Source organism: Nipponia nippon, unplaced genomic scaffold, assembly GCF_047370975.1.
Source record: "Nipponia nippon isolate SJK-2023a ecotype South Korea unplaced genomic scaffold, ASM4737097v1 scaffold_20, whole genome shotgun sequence".
Classification (NCBI taxonomy): Eukaryota; Metazoa; Chordata; class Aves; order Pelecaniformes; family Threskiornithidae; genus Nipponia; species Nipponia nippon.
In genome coordinates this window covers 2,096,430-2,113,300 of record NW_028262337.1, presented here as the reverse complement: position 1 = coordinate 2,113,300, position 16,871 = coordinate 2,096,430, and the positions used below count along the sequence as shown (strand labels likewise).

The 16,871-nt window shown below is 40.9% G+C and overlaps 1 protein-coding gene across 1 annotated transcript; it reads left to right on the top strand.

The window, feature by feature from the left end:
• Window positions 1-4,097: 4,097 nt before the first annotated feature.
• Window positions 4,098-16,669, top strand: CUNH5orf34 (chromosome unknown C5orf34 homolog). Its single transcript, XM_087759831.1, has 12 exons — window positions 4,098-4,350; window positions 4,645-4,734; window positions 7,931-8,577; window positions 9,185-9,280; window positions 10,545-10,668; window positions 11,580-11,671; window positions 11,888-11,957; window positions 12,263-12,433; window positions 13,452-13,540; window positions 14,274-14,366; window positions 15,179-15,219; window positions 16,003-16,669. Exons 1-12 carry the CDS (start codon window positions 4,156-4,158, stop codon window positions 16,194-16,196), a joined length of 1,902 nt encoding a protein of 633 aa, XP_087615957.1. The 5' UTR covers window positions 4,098-4,155; the 3' UTR covers window positions 16,197-16,669.
• Window positions 16,670-16,871: the final 202 nt, after the last annotated feature.

Here is a 16,871-nt window from a genome sequence, read left to right as displayed (position 1 = left end):
TTTTTTCATACAACACTTTTAATCCAAATACAGGTCAGACTTCCTCATGACTTTACAAGCAGATGTCTTAGGGAAAACATATTTACTCAAAACTTAGTCCCAAGGAACAAGCATTCGTACATGTGTTATAGTAAAGTAGTAGTGTCTTCAAGGGACTCCGCTTTACATGTTTTAGGTCTGCCTCTTTTGTAGTGTATCTTTTTTTTCTGTCAAGTAGGTGTCAGACTCTAGATGTATGCTCTGCCAGCTTGTGGAGACAGTATGTCTTACCCATAGATAAGAAATAGGCCAAGTCATCATGTACAAAAATGTTGGGAACTAGGGATTGTATACATGAAGCAGTTCAGACCAAGGTTTGCAAAACAAGCTTTGTCCTCCACCAGAAATACTGAAAAATCAAAGTGAGACTTTTGTTCAAAGGAGCGGTGAATGTTGTGGTCTCTGTACGTATGAAGCTTTGTAAGAGCTTTAAGTCTGTACTGCAGTAAGGAAAAATGGGGTTTAACTGTCCTGCTGAGTAAGGAAGACAGGATAATTTTTGCCTTAAATCTCACGGGAGTCTAATACAAATTAGCGATGGTGGAATGAGATGTGAAAGAGCAAAAGAAAGCAGCAGGTTTCGTACTGTCATAATCGCCATTTGCTGCTTGTCTGCCTGCTTTTAACTGCTCATAGTTCTGTGTGTAATAGAGATCAGTCTTGAGAGGTTTAAAGACGCTTTCACCTGCATTTTAGCATTTACAGATTTCAAGTGCACTGCGTAAAAGTGTTTCTCATCTACAAGTTTCTGAACAATACCTTACAGATAAACAACCTTTTAAAAAGGTTGGGGTTTTTTTGTGGCGTAATGGTAAGCCAGTGAAGGTGCAGAAGCATGGAAAGCAAACGGGGGGAGAAGTGAAGCAAACTTCTTTAGCACTGGTTTTGAAAAGAAACCTCCTTCGCATTCAAATTTGAGCACGTGAGCAGGCTTCACGCATCAGAAAAAGTATGAAAAATATTTGCCCCCTTGACAAATCAATTGTGATTTAACAAAAATATTTAGTATTTGAAAATCACACTTTGCTTAAAGTAATTTAACACTGGGCTGCAACAGGTGCTGCTTTGCGTGTGCTTTTCTTTTGAATGAGTTACATATTCAGAAATGAAGTCAGCTTTTTCTCAGTGGTTTCCTTTCAAATCTGCTAAGAATTTCTTGCTGCTGGCCTACTTTTTTTTTTTTTTTCCCCCTGGAAAACAGATGGTCACTGGGTGTGGTGGTGCATTCCCCGCCCCCCCGTCCCTGTGCACCTGGCAGAGCAGGGGAGGCGAAGCTGCTTTACAATCTCAGCAGCTCCCATCGAAATTGGCCTTTGTGTAACGAGTTTGGTGGTTAAGCGTCCCTTGACCGTATCAACAACTGGTACGTGGCTGAGGTGGGAGCAGCCCTCTCTGTCCCAGGGAGGCAGCCCTGGCAACCTTGGTACGTTTTTCATCCATACCAGTCACCAGCTGGCAGCCTTGGGGCCTATCTTATCTGGGCTGTAACTCGGGAGGATCTGTACCAGCATCACTGGAATTCAGAGAACTTTAGTAATCTTCAACACAGGTTGTGAAAGTAGGATGGAAATTTATTGGTGCCTGAAGTCAGTCATCTCGTGACTATGAACAGCGGTGCCAAGTGGGACCCCTTGAGCTCCCCTGGAGCGCAGCGGGCTGCGCCAGCATCTCCCTCGGAGCGGGACGCCTCTCGGAGCTGCCAACTCTGAGGTTTGCATGAGCTGATCTCTGGCGCTCCTTGCTCCTCGAGGTTCAACTTTCGCCCATTGAGACAGTCATTTAAAATGAGGATTTCACTAAACCCGGCAGGGAATTTTTATTGGTGCCTTTAACTGCGCATATAATGAGTATTTAGGCCCAGTGTGTGTGTGTGAATAAATTCAAATATTACAGTAAACCTCATTTAATCACTTTGTAGATGCTAGGTTAATTAATGATTAGTTATTGCTAAATTTTCGTGATTCTCTCCTTGCTGCAAACAAACCTTAAACTGCTGCTAAACATATAATCCTTAAGACACAAACCGTTGACCAAGTCTGAGGCTAGGATTGGATCCAGCCGCACCTAGGCTGCTCTCTGAGAAGGAGTTCAGAAAGCAAGGGCGTCCTTTCTGAACCTCGTGGCTCAACGGGAAGGCTCTGCTTTTCCTCCTTGTATTTTCTTCGGGCTTGATTTCCTCTTTCTTTCTCTCTATATGTATATATATATGGTTCATTTAATAAGTAATAGAGTGAACTTTGCCATCGAACTCTGTTAAATCACACTTCCATAAATTTCTATTAAAATCAGTATTTGCAAATATCTTTGATGGTGATTTTTAAGCAGCCTAATCACTCATCCATGACACCGGGTTTTGAATGTTGGTTTTAAGTGTAATTGTAGCACTACAGAAAGAAGCACGACTGGCTTGGCTATGGCAGGTATCACAAATTATGCATAGCTGGGATTTTTTTTTTTAAATAGAATAATCCGTTATGGCACTGAGTATTAGTGACACTCAGTCTGGTTTGTAATAGTAATTTCTACTTCTCTCTGGGACAGTACTTCCTTACCACATTCTGCCTTTCCTTCCTACTGCACACAACTCCTTCAGTTCGTCACAGCTCAAGTTTGCAACTTCTCCCTGACTGAACTACAGTTCTAATCATCCAGTTTATGCCTGTGGATCCTAGTAGTTGATACAGGAAAAGAAAATAACATTCCAGCCAAAAGTCAGGGCAGATACTGCAGTGTTTGTGAATTGCTGATTGGCCACCTCTGCTGCAGCCTACGTGACCTGCTTCCACAGTTCCTATGCTGAGGGTTCCAACCACAGCAGTGAAGTTGCCAGCAAAATGCAATGCATTGTCCATAAAAAATTAAAAGTAATAAAGTATTCATAACCCAACTATATACTTGGAAACTTGCTTCAGGTAAGTACTATGCAGAATAATATTCATTAAAACGGGTATTGCAAATAGAACCAGATTTATTTTGATGCATGGCTGTGTCTGCAGCCACTTGACCGGGTGTTGATCTCCTCTCCACTTTGCTGAGAAAGCAGTTGCAGGGAATGGAAAGTTGTACTGAATGCACTTTTTCCATGATTGCGTACTGATCTGGGAAACCTGCACCTCCATAGGTAAGGAACGATTGTTACAGCCAGGTGAGACCATATACCCAGTGTGGCCTGCATAGCAAAGGATCTTGAATTACATTTACTTAGTGCTTTACACAGGAATTGGTAATAAATCGTCACTTAACTGTAAACTGTCAATCCACTTAAAAGAGCTTTGATTGAACTGTAAACATTGGGGGGTGGGGTGGGGGTGAAGTGTATACATCTTCCAAAAAGGCAACTAGGCATGGTTTTTCAACTGGCCTTTGGGAATTAATCTTTTAGTCTATTCAGCTAGGGCTTCTGCGAGGTACTACGTCGGTTAGGCGTCCCTGCCCGATGAGCGCATGAACATAAAGCAGCAGTCCCAAGAGAATGACTTCTCTGCAATCTGCCCTTGGGCGGTGTTGCAGACGGGCAATCGGCCTTCTCCAGGCCGCCTCCTCGTTTCCCAGAGGGGCTGTCGTGCGGAGGCAAGAAGTGGAGGCCCGCCGGCAGGCAGGCAGGCAGGCAGGCAGGCAGGAGAGCAGGCAGGACGGCAGGCAGGCAGGGCGGCAGGCCGCAGGGGCAGGCGGGCGGGGTGCGCCGGCGCTGCTGCCGCGGCTCTCCCGGGAGCAGCCGCCGAGGGAGGCAGCTGTACCTCAGCGAAGCACAGCGACAGGTGCAGAGGGGTTTTTCTATCGCCCTAGGCCTTTGCGCTGCTGGTTTTCATCTCCGGAGCAGCAAGAAAGACATCCCTGTTTCCAGCAGATAAAAACTAAAAAAAAGTTAGGGTAAAAAGACACGGTGTGTATTTCCACCGAGCTCGTTTTACAAATGCGCGTTCGCACCAGGCCACGTGCCCCACCGGCTGCCGCCCGCAGGAAGAGCGGCCTCACCGGCCGAGCAGCGGAGCGCGCGGCGGGGGGGGGGGAGGGGAGGGGAGGGGAGCCGGGGGGCGGAGCTGTGCGGGCAGCGCCGCCCCGGGCGCGGGCGGCCGGCGTCGGTTGCCCGCCGCCTCGCGCAGGCCTCTCGGGGCGATGGAGGCGGAGAGCCTGGTGGTGCTGTACGGGGACGGCTCGGTGGCGGTGCAGTACGCGGGCGGGTCCCGCTTGCTGCTGTCTCCTTGCGGCTGCGAGTACCTGTACGAAGCGGCGCTGCCCGCCGCCGCCCACCCCCTCCGGCCGGCGGAGACCACCCGCCAGCGGGTCGCCTTCGCCCTCAGCGCCTACAGGGTGCGTGCGGGGCGGGACGGCGCTCCCGGGCCTGAGGGGGAGAGAGCGGCGCGCCCGCCGTGCCCGCGCGCGCTCCCGGGAGCGGCCTCGCGGCGGCGGCAGGCGCGCGGCGGCCGGCTGGCGGGAAGGGGCCCAGCAGAACCAAAGCGGCGGTGCCTCCCTGCGGAGCGCGGGGGCTTCCTTAGCCTCTGCTCCGCAACAGATGGGGATGAAATCAGCTTTAAAACTTTATGACTGCATAGGAAAAGCTCGTGACGCAACACTGTTGTTTTGTTTTTCTTCACGCTTCAACAGGAACGACTTCTACGAGCTCTGGATTTCCGAAACAAGTTTTCTTCTCGCCCATACTTACCTTCACGTATCATACCTCCAGAAAGAAAACAGGTGAGAGGTTACACATGTAACGCTTTTGTAAAATAAACTTCCCTAGTAGTCTGACAAAGTGGACTTAGGTAACTTCGCACGTGTATGAGTACAGGCCTCGAAGACCTACAGAGTACGGTTTGGCTAATGCATTTGTCAATTTTATGAGAATATGCCCATTTTAAATTACAGTTTTAACTGTTACTTAGTCCTCTATTTATGCATATCCTTTGTAGCCAAACGCTAAAGAGTTCATTTACTCTTAGTAAGACTAAAAGCTAGGATTTTGATCACATGATAGAATGAGCTGGTTTATGTATCGTCACTTTTCTGCACTTGGAACCTTTCAGGGAAGACTCTGTGAAATGGGACAGTGTTGTCCGAGAGGCTGTCAGGTTCAGAATCCCCTTGTTTCCCTGTTGAAGTGCGGGTGTGCGTCTGTTGGGCGGGCCTGCGAGGGGCATGGGGCAGGCGTCACTCGAGGGAACGGCTGCCCCAGGTCAAGCTGAAGGTCCGTCCAGAGATCCCATTTACCATTTCCAGCAGCTTTGCTCCTCATCAGCATCACCCCGGTGCTCCCACTGAGTGTGCGCGCCCGGTGGTGGGAGTCTTAAGATGACTGATAAACGAGGCGAGTTTTTATGTTTTAAAACTTTTAGGCTGACGCTTCATTATTGACACACTTCATGCTCGCGTTTAGTTGCGAGTTGAAAACACCGTCAGTCAGTATCACTACGCACTTCACAGCAGTCAGTCCATAACAGTCACGCTGTACGTTCCCCGCAAGGTGCAGGGGACAGAGCTGATGCTGTTGTTGGCACTAGTGTGTCACCCTCCACCCTGCCCCCAGCCAGGACCTTGTTCTTCTGGAAGATGGCTGGGTTGCTCCACAGTTTCTAACTTAAAAGCTTCCACTGTGACTGCCCGCTCCAGGATGTTGAGGGATATCTTTCCCAGGCCACAGCAAGTGCCTTATCCTGTTGCTTGGCTTTTTATTTTTGCCTTTTCTTTTTTCCCCCTTGGTTTATCAGCTGCTGCTTTTCTGAAAGCAAAAGCAGTCTTTTTGTAGCTCTTGAGATTGTACTTCTGCAGTAATTTGCTATCAGTTTATTGTTCTGTGGCCTCTATTTTCAATCAGTGCCCACATTTTCCAAGCCTTTGCTATTTCCTACATTTCAGCTGTCCATTATAATGAGATAAATTACTAAGCTCCAGTTCACTCAGCCTGTTCTCATAACAAGTTTATAACGAGCCTAACGGGCCAGCCTGGGGCCTTGCACGGTTGGGTAAGACACAGTTAGCCTATGGCCTGTGGCCTGTTACGAGCAGTGAGACTACTTATGCTGGGCTACTGAGTACAAAAACACTTCTCCAGTTATACTGTATTACTTTGCTTATGCTTGAATTCAAAACAACCTGGTACTGCAGTTTGCTTAGGCTCTGCTTTGGCCACATGAACCATCCACATCTCTAGACAGCTTGACGAAGGGCTTCTTGTCGATGGTGTGGCCTGTTCAGAACTGCCAATAGTATTCAAAATGGTGATTAACCATGAATATATTCAGTGGTATGGTTACATCTTGTGTTTGTTCTTGTTCCTTTCCTAGAATTTTCAAACATTTGATACACTGCTTAAACTGCTGCTGCTGAACATAGAATATGTTTTCATGGGACTGTTAGTCAACACCAAGATCTTATTCCTGCGTGGTAGTAGTCAGCTCAGAGCCCATCCTTTTATATGGAAAGTTAGGAGTGCTTTTCCCCATTTATATCACACTGCGTTTATCTCTGCTGAATTTTTATCCACAGCCTTATTGTCTGGTCACTTGATTTTCTTTTTTAGGGTCCTTTTGCAATTCTGTATGGTAAATTTTCATCTTTGGTGCCCCAAATACCTTCAGCAGACTTTCCCACCTTACTAATGCACTAGTGCTGCTGTGTTTCATTTCTATTGGACTCCAGGCTTTTCCAGTACCAGGCCAAAGTACGATCGGGCCTGAAACGTATCTGATTAAAGGTCAGTCAAATGAGACCAAGCTGATAAAGTTGAGATAAAACAAGCGATGAGGAGTGTGTGTACCCATTTGCTAAGTTTTTTTCACACCTTATTTGAGAAGATTTGCATTTCTGCGTTTATTTGGGATCCAGTGCTTTACCTGGAGTCTTCACTTGAAAGCAGACTTAAGGGTATTTTCTGTGTGGTTATCAGGTGTAAGGACAATACAAAGGAAGATGCATCATTTTAGGGCAGAACTTCTGCAGATGGCTAGAAAGGCATTCTCTATCTTGACAGAATGTTTCCAGTTTCAGAAGGTGATCGGTGTGTTTTCTAAATTATGTCTTCTCTTTGGGCAAAGCTTTAATCTGGGGTTTGAGGTAGATGCAGTGCTTGTTTGGAGTAATTTGTTGAGAATCATCTGCTTCATTTTTGTAGAAAGGGTAGCACAAGGGCATATGCTGTGAAAATGTTTTTCATTTGTTTTGAACAAAAGTGCTAATTGAAGCAGCAATCTGTACTTGAATATCACAGCAGTAAGATGAGGCTATTCTTTTGAGGCTTTCCAAATGTTGTATTGTAAAAGTCTAAAATCTTTATTATATTTTAAATTCTTCTTCAGAAATATGTTTTATCCACATCCTAGCAATAGCTGCGTAGGATTAAGTAAGATTGTCCACCTACCTGCAAAACATTTTCTGTACGTTTCCGTGTCGGTAAGAACACGTGAATACATGTTACATGCAATTTTACAGGCTTATTTAAATTTTATAAATAAAGAGAAGATTTCAAAGCACGTGGGGTTTTAATGTACACAGTTTTAGTGTGAGTTTTGCATGAAGTCTACTGATAACTGTTATGCTCAAGATAATTCAGGCTTTCTCTTCAGTGTTTCTTACGAAGCAGTTGGCAACATCTGCTGTCTGTGGGCAGTTGTGCCTGGTCAGTTGGCCATGTACCTTACTAGTTTATGAATGCATATTAAATAAAAACATTATTGCTAGATAGAACTCTGTTAGAACAGGAGGAAGCAGATAGGAAGGTTAGGTATTTTGCTTTGTCTTGAGTTCATGTACGCAAATAAATACACAGTAAAGTTTCTTGTTGTACCTCACCTTGCAGAAGGACTGAATTCATTTAAATATAAATCCTCCATTGTAATTTCTGGGAAGTAGGTCATTTTTATCTTGCTGTACATTCCAATCCTTTTTCTTGTGTTAGATTCTTTTCAGTGATATCTTAGAAGTTAGATGGCCTGACCCTGCTACGGCTGATCTGACAAGATGTATAGACAATGGCAATGTGAAGATCTCATCAGTAGATGGTTATGCTCACCTTTACCTGTCAGAATTGCAGCAAGAATTTACAGTGGAGTTCTTATGCAAAGTCAGCCAGTCATCTGCAGCATCCTTACGCTCCTCTCAAAAGAACGGCAACTATCAAACCGGAGATCAGTACGGAAAATCAAGTAAAAATTCTGTTGCAGAAATGTCATCGAAACAAATGAGAACAGAGAATAAGAAGAATGAACATGGTTGTGCTGAAGGTGAATACAGAGAACCAGCCAAACCAAAGGACCAAAAGGACAGAAATGGAGTCCCTCTGTTCTACTCAAACTGTTCTTCCGAATACACCTGGGTTACACAGCGTTGGTCTGTTTCCTCCTACCCAGAAGAATGGAAATACCCTTTGTTGTTGGCACTAATGTGCTATAACTTACATACTGTTAACAATGTAATGAAGACATGTGAGAAAAACAGCCATACACCTACAGAAGCTGCTGTTTTAATAGATCCCGAAACACATGAAAGAGTTTCTCATTTACCTACAGCTTTGCCACTCAGCTGCAGAGCCCCACATTTACACAGGTAATTTAAGCTGTTTGCTTTGTAGTTGTTAACATATGTTTTACAATTCTGCAATTTGGAAATTCAACCTCTAGGAAAATAACTGAATTCTAGCTATTAAAAAAAAAAATTACTGTTCTATTCCTTTTTTTTAGGAACTTCTTGAAACGTGAAATTTGTGAAACCAACATTCTGCATCCTACTGTAATGAACACATAGTAACTAGTCCAGAGAAAAATAAAGTTTATTTTCTGACATGCTGCATAAATATGTAAATGAAAAAGAGAATACTGAAAAAATAACACAGATTTTGGGTTGGTTTGGTTTTTTTTCATTTTTGAGACACTAATACTTCTGAGGTGGGCCAGTAGCATACGTTCTCTGTCAGCACCACTAAAAATAATAAAAAAAAATACTTTGCAGGTGTGAGAGAACTAATTTGTTTGGTAACTGATGTGGATAAGTAAGGAATCGGAGGACTCTGAAAATACATGGCCTCTCTTCCTTTGCATAGGTGTGCATGCATCTGTTCTTGGTACAGAAATGATTACCAGCACACACAAACACAAAAAAAAAACCAAACCCTCGACCTTCGGACTTACAGCAGCTTTTATTGTATTTTCTACAGGTGGACTTTCTGTGACTTCTTTCAGAATCAAGATACTGAAAAGTATTCATGCCCTCAGCTAATTCAAGTTGTATGGTGTCAGGGTATTTTTTATAGGTATGTAGGTCATGCATTTCATCTTTGGAAGATTTCATTTGTATGCAAATTAAGCTTTAAGATGAAATGTCTTACTTTGTCCCTTTCTCACTCTGAGAAGTTGTACACAATATTCACATAAGAGTCCGTTCATTTCTGCTCTTTGTTCATTGGATTTCAAATTTTCTAGTACAGTGTATTTCCAGGCCTGAAAGTGGGTATGTCTGAAACAATCGATCTGAAATCATGTTTGAGGCTTTTAAAGAAGGGATCTGATTATCTGATTTCTCAAAGGTTACTGGACAGCTGGAGCTCCCACAGACTTCACTGACAATTATGGTGCTTGGTTTCTTTGCGAATTACATTGCTTCTTTTGATGCTGAAGATTTCACGCTTTAGAAGTGTTTGTCTTGGTGACCTACATAATTTGTGTGTTGCAGGCAGCTAAACTCTGGATTTTCCTGGCCAATCACCTTGTCCATATGGTTTAAAAAAAAAAAAAAAAGACTTTTTTAAAAACTGCCCTTTCAAATCTGTTATACAAACTTCGAAAATGCTACAGTTACTATCAGCATCTGAAAGTCTTTGATAAAAGCATAATCGGTCTTCATTTTTCTCAGTGTAATTTGAAAATTTTCATCTCGTCTGAACAGAATGTTTAGCAGCTCTTCAGTACTATACCTCATTTCTTTGGAGGTATGGTGAGTAGCCATGCTTAGTCTTATAAGTCCCATTACCAAAGTCCAGGAATCTAACCACAGAGTTGCAGAATTGGGTCATTAAGTGGGTTTTAGGCTCCAAGATACTGTATGATCACAAGGAAAAGACCATTGATCTTGGTGAAAAACACACAGCTGCAAGTGGAAATGAAGACCTTCAGGTTGTTCATGAATCATTCAGTCTGACAGCTCCCCGTGTACACTAGGTAGGGCCGGTCCACTAAGAAAATTGGATTTTTCTCTTTAGAATCACTATATTTTGTGGTCAGTGGAATAAGTAGCTTTTGTGAGATATTTACCTCAACACAAAAAAGCTTTCCTTAGCTTGTTTAACTCCCACTCCCCATGCACACAGGCAAACAAAGAGCCTGATAATGCTAATCTTCTGTGTTAAAAGAAGTAATTGGTACACTGCTGTTTGTGAAATAGCGGAAAGTTTTTCATGGGAGAGTTGTGTTGAAAATGTGTTTAAAGCTTAGTGCTTTCTTCCAGTGTACCAACCTGTTTTGCTTGTCTAGTGACACAGCATTTTAAGTACTTGTTTAAAATCTTGTTATTTCTCTTAGATTTATCCATGGTACGACAAACATCACAGAAATTTATCCTGGTGATGACTCATTTTTCAAGTCAGAGGGAGCATTTTTGGGAAACTATTTCGTACATTATGCAATCCAAAAAGGAACAAAAAAGGTATCAAACTATAAAACAATTTTAAAAAATTTTAAAATCTGTTCCAAAAAAATTTTTAAGTATGTTCCAAATTCCTTCAAGTTAGCAGTTTTCTTAGTTTTAAGTCTATGCAGTTTAAGGCTATGCAGTCTGTAGTGAAGTGCCTACATTAGTAATTACTATAATGACTGAATCAAGCAATCAATCATACAAAAAATGAGATTACTACTTCTGTTTCAGAATGTATTTTTGTAAATTATAGACACAATAAGAAAAATCTTACTCATTGTAACATTTATTTCACAAGCTCAAGTATGTACTGCAGTAAAATTCTACAATAACCATTTTTCGCTAATTTAGAAGAGAAATTTAGTCTTTAATATATTGATTAGAGTTTAATCTTTATGTACTTGGAAGTGTTTTCTTTTTTACTGTACGGAGACAGAACCTAGAAGATGCAGGTTCTGTTCTGGCTGTGCCACAGACCAGCTGTTCAGTGCTGGAGAAATGGTTTTGCCTCTCTGTGTCTGTCTGTTCTTACATTTTCCCAGAGTAGACATCCTCTCAGGTGCTTATGCAGTGTTTTGTATTTTTAAAGCAGAATTAAGGGTCAACGTTGTACCCTTCAAACCTAGCCTTTAACTTGTAATCAAATGTAGTTACTCAGTAATGAACTGCAGTCTACTCTCTGATAAGAGAACTTCTTGGTCCCTACTGAGAGCATGGAAACTCTTGAATGTTTCTTCCCACAGAAGTAGGCTTAACGGATAAAACTGCATTTTTTTTTTTAATTTTCAAGGAGATATTTATGTGTGTTCTGGGACAAGTTTAAATGTGATTATAGTTGCTTTCTGGGAGGTCAGAAATTTCCTATCTTGCAAGCTTTTAACACTGTTTTAACTCACTCTTCTCCTTTCTGCTGTTTACTGCAGAGAGAAGAAAAGATGTATTCAGTAAAGAGCCTACCTCCTGATGTACCAGGAAATCCGTACTCTGTATCCTCCGTTATTACTCAGGCAGCCAAGTAACTTTACTTTATCTTTGTTACATTAATTCCTCTGACTTTGAAAGGACAGTAGTAAAAATTACACATAATACTTATTATGACATTAAGTATAAAAATTGAAGGAATTTATAGGTCTGATGGTGTCTATAAACTTACAGAACAAAGGGCGCAGCTATTTAGAAGACATAGTAAGTATGAAGTGCTTAATATTTTGTTTGTTTTTTTGCTCCTCAGAATACTTCAGTACTGCTACAAGACTAAACTATCATTAACTCATAACTGTTATCTCTGCTGCTGGAAAATGGTATGTAGCTGAAGATTTATAAATCTTCCAGTGTTATAAGAATGATTATACAGGCTGTAGGGAATAGGACCTAATCTAGAGGGAAGAATGGTGAGTGTATCCTCAAAGATCAGAAGGTATAGGTTTGGGAACCAAAAGCAGGCAGTGTAAAGCTGTTATTTGTGAAGCAGAAAGCAATTGCATGATAAAGAGAGCTGGTTGTGGTCTGGAAAAACAAGTGAGTTGAAAATCTGGGAGAGATACAAACAGCTGTAATGATGTAAGTCGCCTTTCCTCAAGTTTTTAATGTATTTGTTTGGTTCTAGGTACCTGAGACAGATGGACGAGAAATGTTGCCAGTTTTGCTGTACGAAAAAGTTATTCCCAGCACAGGAAGACTCCTCGTGTACTCGGATCATAAAGTCCATGCTGCTTTTTGGGATGGGGTGACCTTGAATATGGTCTGGGATTTCAGCTCTTCCTGTAGTAAGATCCAGGTAACCCATGAGTTAGAGGAATGACTGTTCTTAAAACTCTTCATGAAAAAGTGTTACTAGGAAACTAATGAGGAAACTAAACAAAAGTTTTGATGCCTGTAAAATACAAACTGAAGTCTTTTGAGAGATTCGTAACTCACAGCAGTTTGCTGCCGTGGCTTACTCTTAAGCTTGTGTACTAGTGTAAATGAAAATAGGAACTATCTGCAAATGCCACTGTTAATGTATTGCCAGTATTGTAGCCAGAAATGAGGAGGAAAAATATTTTAGTGCATAACTGATGCCTAAAGAGGCAAATGAAACTTTATCCTTTTAAGAAGTCACTCACATTGATCAAAGAAGGGAATATTTGGGTTTTATTTCCAATTATCTGTAATTGAGGAAATGGCTAGTGAAAAATTACTTAGGAAAGTAACCTTGCATGTATGGTATTCCATACACATTTTTAAATATACTTAATATAGAAGTAAAAAGATTATGTTGATTTTTGCAAAATGGCACTACAGAGAAAATTAAGTGAGTATGGGATTCAAGGTTGACTGCTGACACTTTTGGCTTCTGTGTCTTTGCTTATTACCCTAAGGTGACAGGACACAAAGAAGATGTTAAAGTGTCTGGGATTGTCTCTATTATAAACAATCTAAATATGATAGTGTGTCAAAAGATAGAGTATAACTTCCTGATGTGAGCTAGCTCAAATCTGTATGCTCACTCATGATAAAAGGAGGAAGAACTGAAAATTCTACAGGTTTGGAAACATTTCTACACACTTTTAGAAATAATTTATTCTTGCATGGCACAAAACGAGTGTTGGGGCCATCCCAGGTGTTCTCTCCCCCCTCCCCTGCATTTGTCATAGCAGACTATACCAAATTCTATCCTTAGCAAAACACAAACTTTTAAGTGTTTAAAGTGGAATGTTCATAGATACTTAATTCTTAAATTGGCGTATTATACTTGCTTTTTTTCCTTCGGACTGCAGCAGAAAATTAATACTTGTAATTTTTTTTCTTCTAAGGTAAATGAAGATGTAGGCTGGTGTAAGTTAACTACTCCTGATGGGGTTCAGCAGCTAATGCAAATAAGTCATCCTGGAATCTATGAAAGGTATAAGTAATTTAAACAATTTAAAGTTAAATATAAAAGAATTCTGTACAAATCCTTTATAAGAAGAAATGGTATTTACTGGAAATATATTGGGAGGGGAACGAAACACGTAATGATAAAAGCTCCATCTTACATCTGGCACAGATTCAGGACCTGTATGACTCAGAACCACTGCATGCTGTCATTCCATTATAATTGCTACAGTAATGTCTTCTTAAAAAATAACCAGAGATGCAAGTTGGCACTTAACATCAGTGGATAAGAAAAAGAAAAAATCTTTGTCCTATATAGAGCTGGTGCATAGAACTGGACAGCACTTTATCCAGTTTTTGCTTTATTACAGATATTGACCTCTGCTTGCAGATTGCTTTCTCTAATCTGCTCGCTCTAATTACAGACTCATTATGGGAATCATCAGAAGCTTACTGTGCTGCGTTTTAGCAAGCAGATAGTCACAAACAAAAATTAACATTTGTACACTATTCATTACAAATCATACAGCTTTGTTGTAATTTTCTATAACTGCATAGATTTAAATATGAAGGAGATTCTACACAAAGAGTGGGAATCAAAATATGGCAAGGAAGCCTAGAGAAAAAGCTAGATTTTGAATCATGGCTTTTTCTTTCAGATCCAGGTGTATTGCTTAATGCCTTCAGTTTTTTGCTAGAATTAATAGAATGTATTTCTCATATAAATAACTACTTTTTTATGAATTTCCATGTTAACGTAGGTACATCAGAATGGCAATAGAATGGTGCAGAAGTTTGAATGAAAGGAACGAGATTGCTGAATATACTGGGCACTCTCTAACTGAAGAAAATTGGTATTCATCTTTATCCTAAATAATTGGCTACAAATAATGTTGAAAATAAAACTCAAGAAGACTATAAACTCAGTTTTATAGGCTGCATTTCCTAAGGGTCAAAAATGAAAATTGCAAAGCCATTTATTTGGTGTGGTTTCATATTTTTCTTTCAGCGTTTAAAACATTACGTAAGTTGAGTTCTAGGTGAAGCTTGTTGCGTTGCGCTTCTGCCTGCCTTACTTAAAAATCAGAATTATGGTGACTTTGCCAAAGGAGGATTAATGTTACGGAGATAGTATCTTGCAAGGTGAAAAAGAGAAGCTAGACTAGGAAAGGCATCTTTTAACAGAACACCAAGCAGTTCAAAATAGTACTTTGAACTGTTGAATGACGCTCGTGTCTCTTGCTAATGTATTTGTCCTTTTTAATGCATGCTACTGACCAAAGGGCTACTGACATCATATAAAAAACCATATTTGGGTATTGAAAATGTGTTAATTGAAATCGATTACACTTGCACTTGTTATTCAAATTATAGCAGATTCAGTAGCTGATGAAATGAAAATTCTATCTATATTTATACATACATATAGCAAAGAGGCTGTCCTTAGAGCAGAGCGCTGATTTTTGGAGACACAAATGGTTGACAAATGGCAGCCGTTGACTAGTGGTATGAAAGCCAAAAATAAATCATTTTTTTCACTGGGATTTTGCTTGTCTAGTTTTCAGTATTGCTGGAAACTATTAAAAATTAAAATCTGAAGCAGAAAATACATTTGAGAACCTTTTGTGATACTAAGTTGTTTAATAATCTTTATTTTCTTGGACAGGTCTGCTGATGCTGAGCTCGAAAAAATACAGAGATTTAACTGTATCCTTTGAAAGCTGTAAACATTTTTCACTTTTATATTCTGTTGTTCATCTGCATATTCAAATCTGCATTGTAGATCATCAAAGACTCTCTGTCCTGTTCTCACCTTCTTTTATTGTCTTACCCACTTCTTAAAATTACCTTTTTAAGCCATTTTTTGTTTTCTTATTTATCATTTTTGGTTGATCATTGATCTTGTCCAACTTCTGCATCACAGCACCAGAAACAAAACCAGTGGCAGAGTACAAAACTAAAATAGAAAATTACCAAAAAAAGGAAGTCCTTTAATGGGTATTGCATCAGTTTTGCTAACACTCATCTGCTGATCTGTTCTTGAAGGAGGGATGATGCAGTTGCCTTTGGGCTTGTTGTTGCAGTACAGTACCTTTCTGTAAAATCAACCACCTCAGTATTGCTCCACTATGTTCAGCCAGCTCAAAAAAGTGTGCTGTGCTGCATGTGCTTAAAGCCACTCTATAATTGTCTTTAAGCCAGTGCTGAATTTTATTAGTGTGAAAAGTGCATACTGTTAAACTGTGCAGTGTGACATCAGATAGTTTCCTTTTTAAAGTGACTTTTGGATAAATTGAAGTCTTAAAGACATTTTCTCTAAAAGTTGTGCCATTTTAAGTAATATACTCTTTTATTTTTTAGCTTTATGTAATTACCATGCTATGAGATGTGAGACTTTGCAATGCAGAATGATGAAGACAAGTACAGAGAAGTACTTTTCTCATTAGGAGGAGGAGTTTGGTATTTTTTTTCTTAACAAAATAACACTAGTTTTATTGGATAATAGCAATGTTCTGGAAAGGACATCTGCTGCAAAAAACAGTCCATCTGGTGTTACTGTCAGAAAAACAGAGAGCGGGAGCGAGCCGGAAGAAATCAGTCAAGGGTACGTCTTGGAGGCTTTGGAAAAAACTTCTAAAGTAATTCAGGATATTGAATCTCTGCTTGCAGCGTCTGGGAGGTGAAGCTTCATAGCACGGGAAGCCCTGCGTTCCCTGCCTTCGAAGGAGCTGTCCCCGCTGTGCCTGAGGAGGCCTTGAGGGGCAAGAGGAGCGAGGGCTGGAGGCAGAGTGAGGAGTCGCCCTTACAGTGCCACAGCAGACCAGCCACCTCTGTCAGCTGCCGTTGCAACACCGCAGTTGTGTGTTGCGGGTAGGCGAAAAGAACAGGTGAAATAATAGAGCACAGCTGTATAAACACATCAGGGCTGACCTGACAGTGCTGCTTTTAAATGTACCAATGTCTGTTTGAGTCGTTTAATTTTATAGAGGATTGTGCAAACAACTTAGTTAACTGCTCGAGTGAGTAGGGTAGGGGGTAAGTACTTTTAACTGTAAAAACGTGCTTTTATTCAGAAGTTTAAACCAAGTAGTCCAATATTGAATAAAAAGTTTTCCAAACGCTTTCTACTCTACTGTTTTGTAGTAAATAAATCTGTTTAAAGCATCTTCAGCCCTTTCTGGTGTGTGGTCTGTCACTCGGTGGCGCACCGTACCTTCAGTGATCAAATACTAGCCTTTTACCGTTGATTTCTCTTCCAGCGCTTTATTTCATCTTGTCGTGAATACCCAAACCCTATTTTTAATATTTCTAGAAAAATTTCTCCCTCCGAACCAAGCCGCGCTCCCGTCACCTCAGCG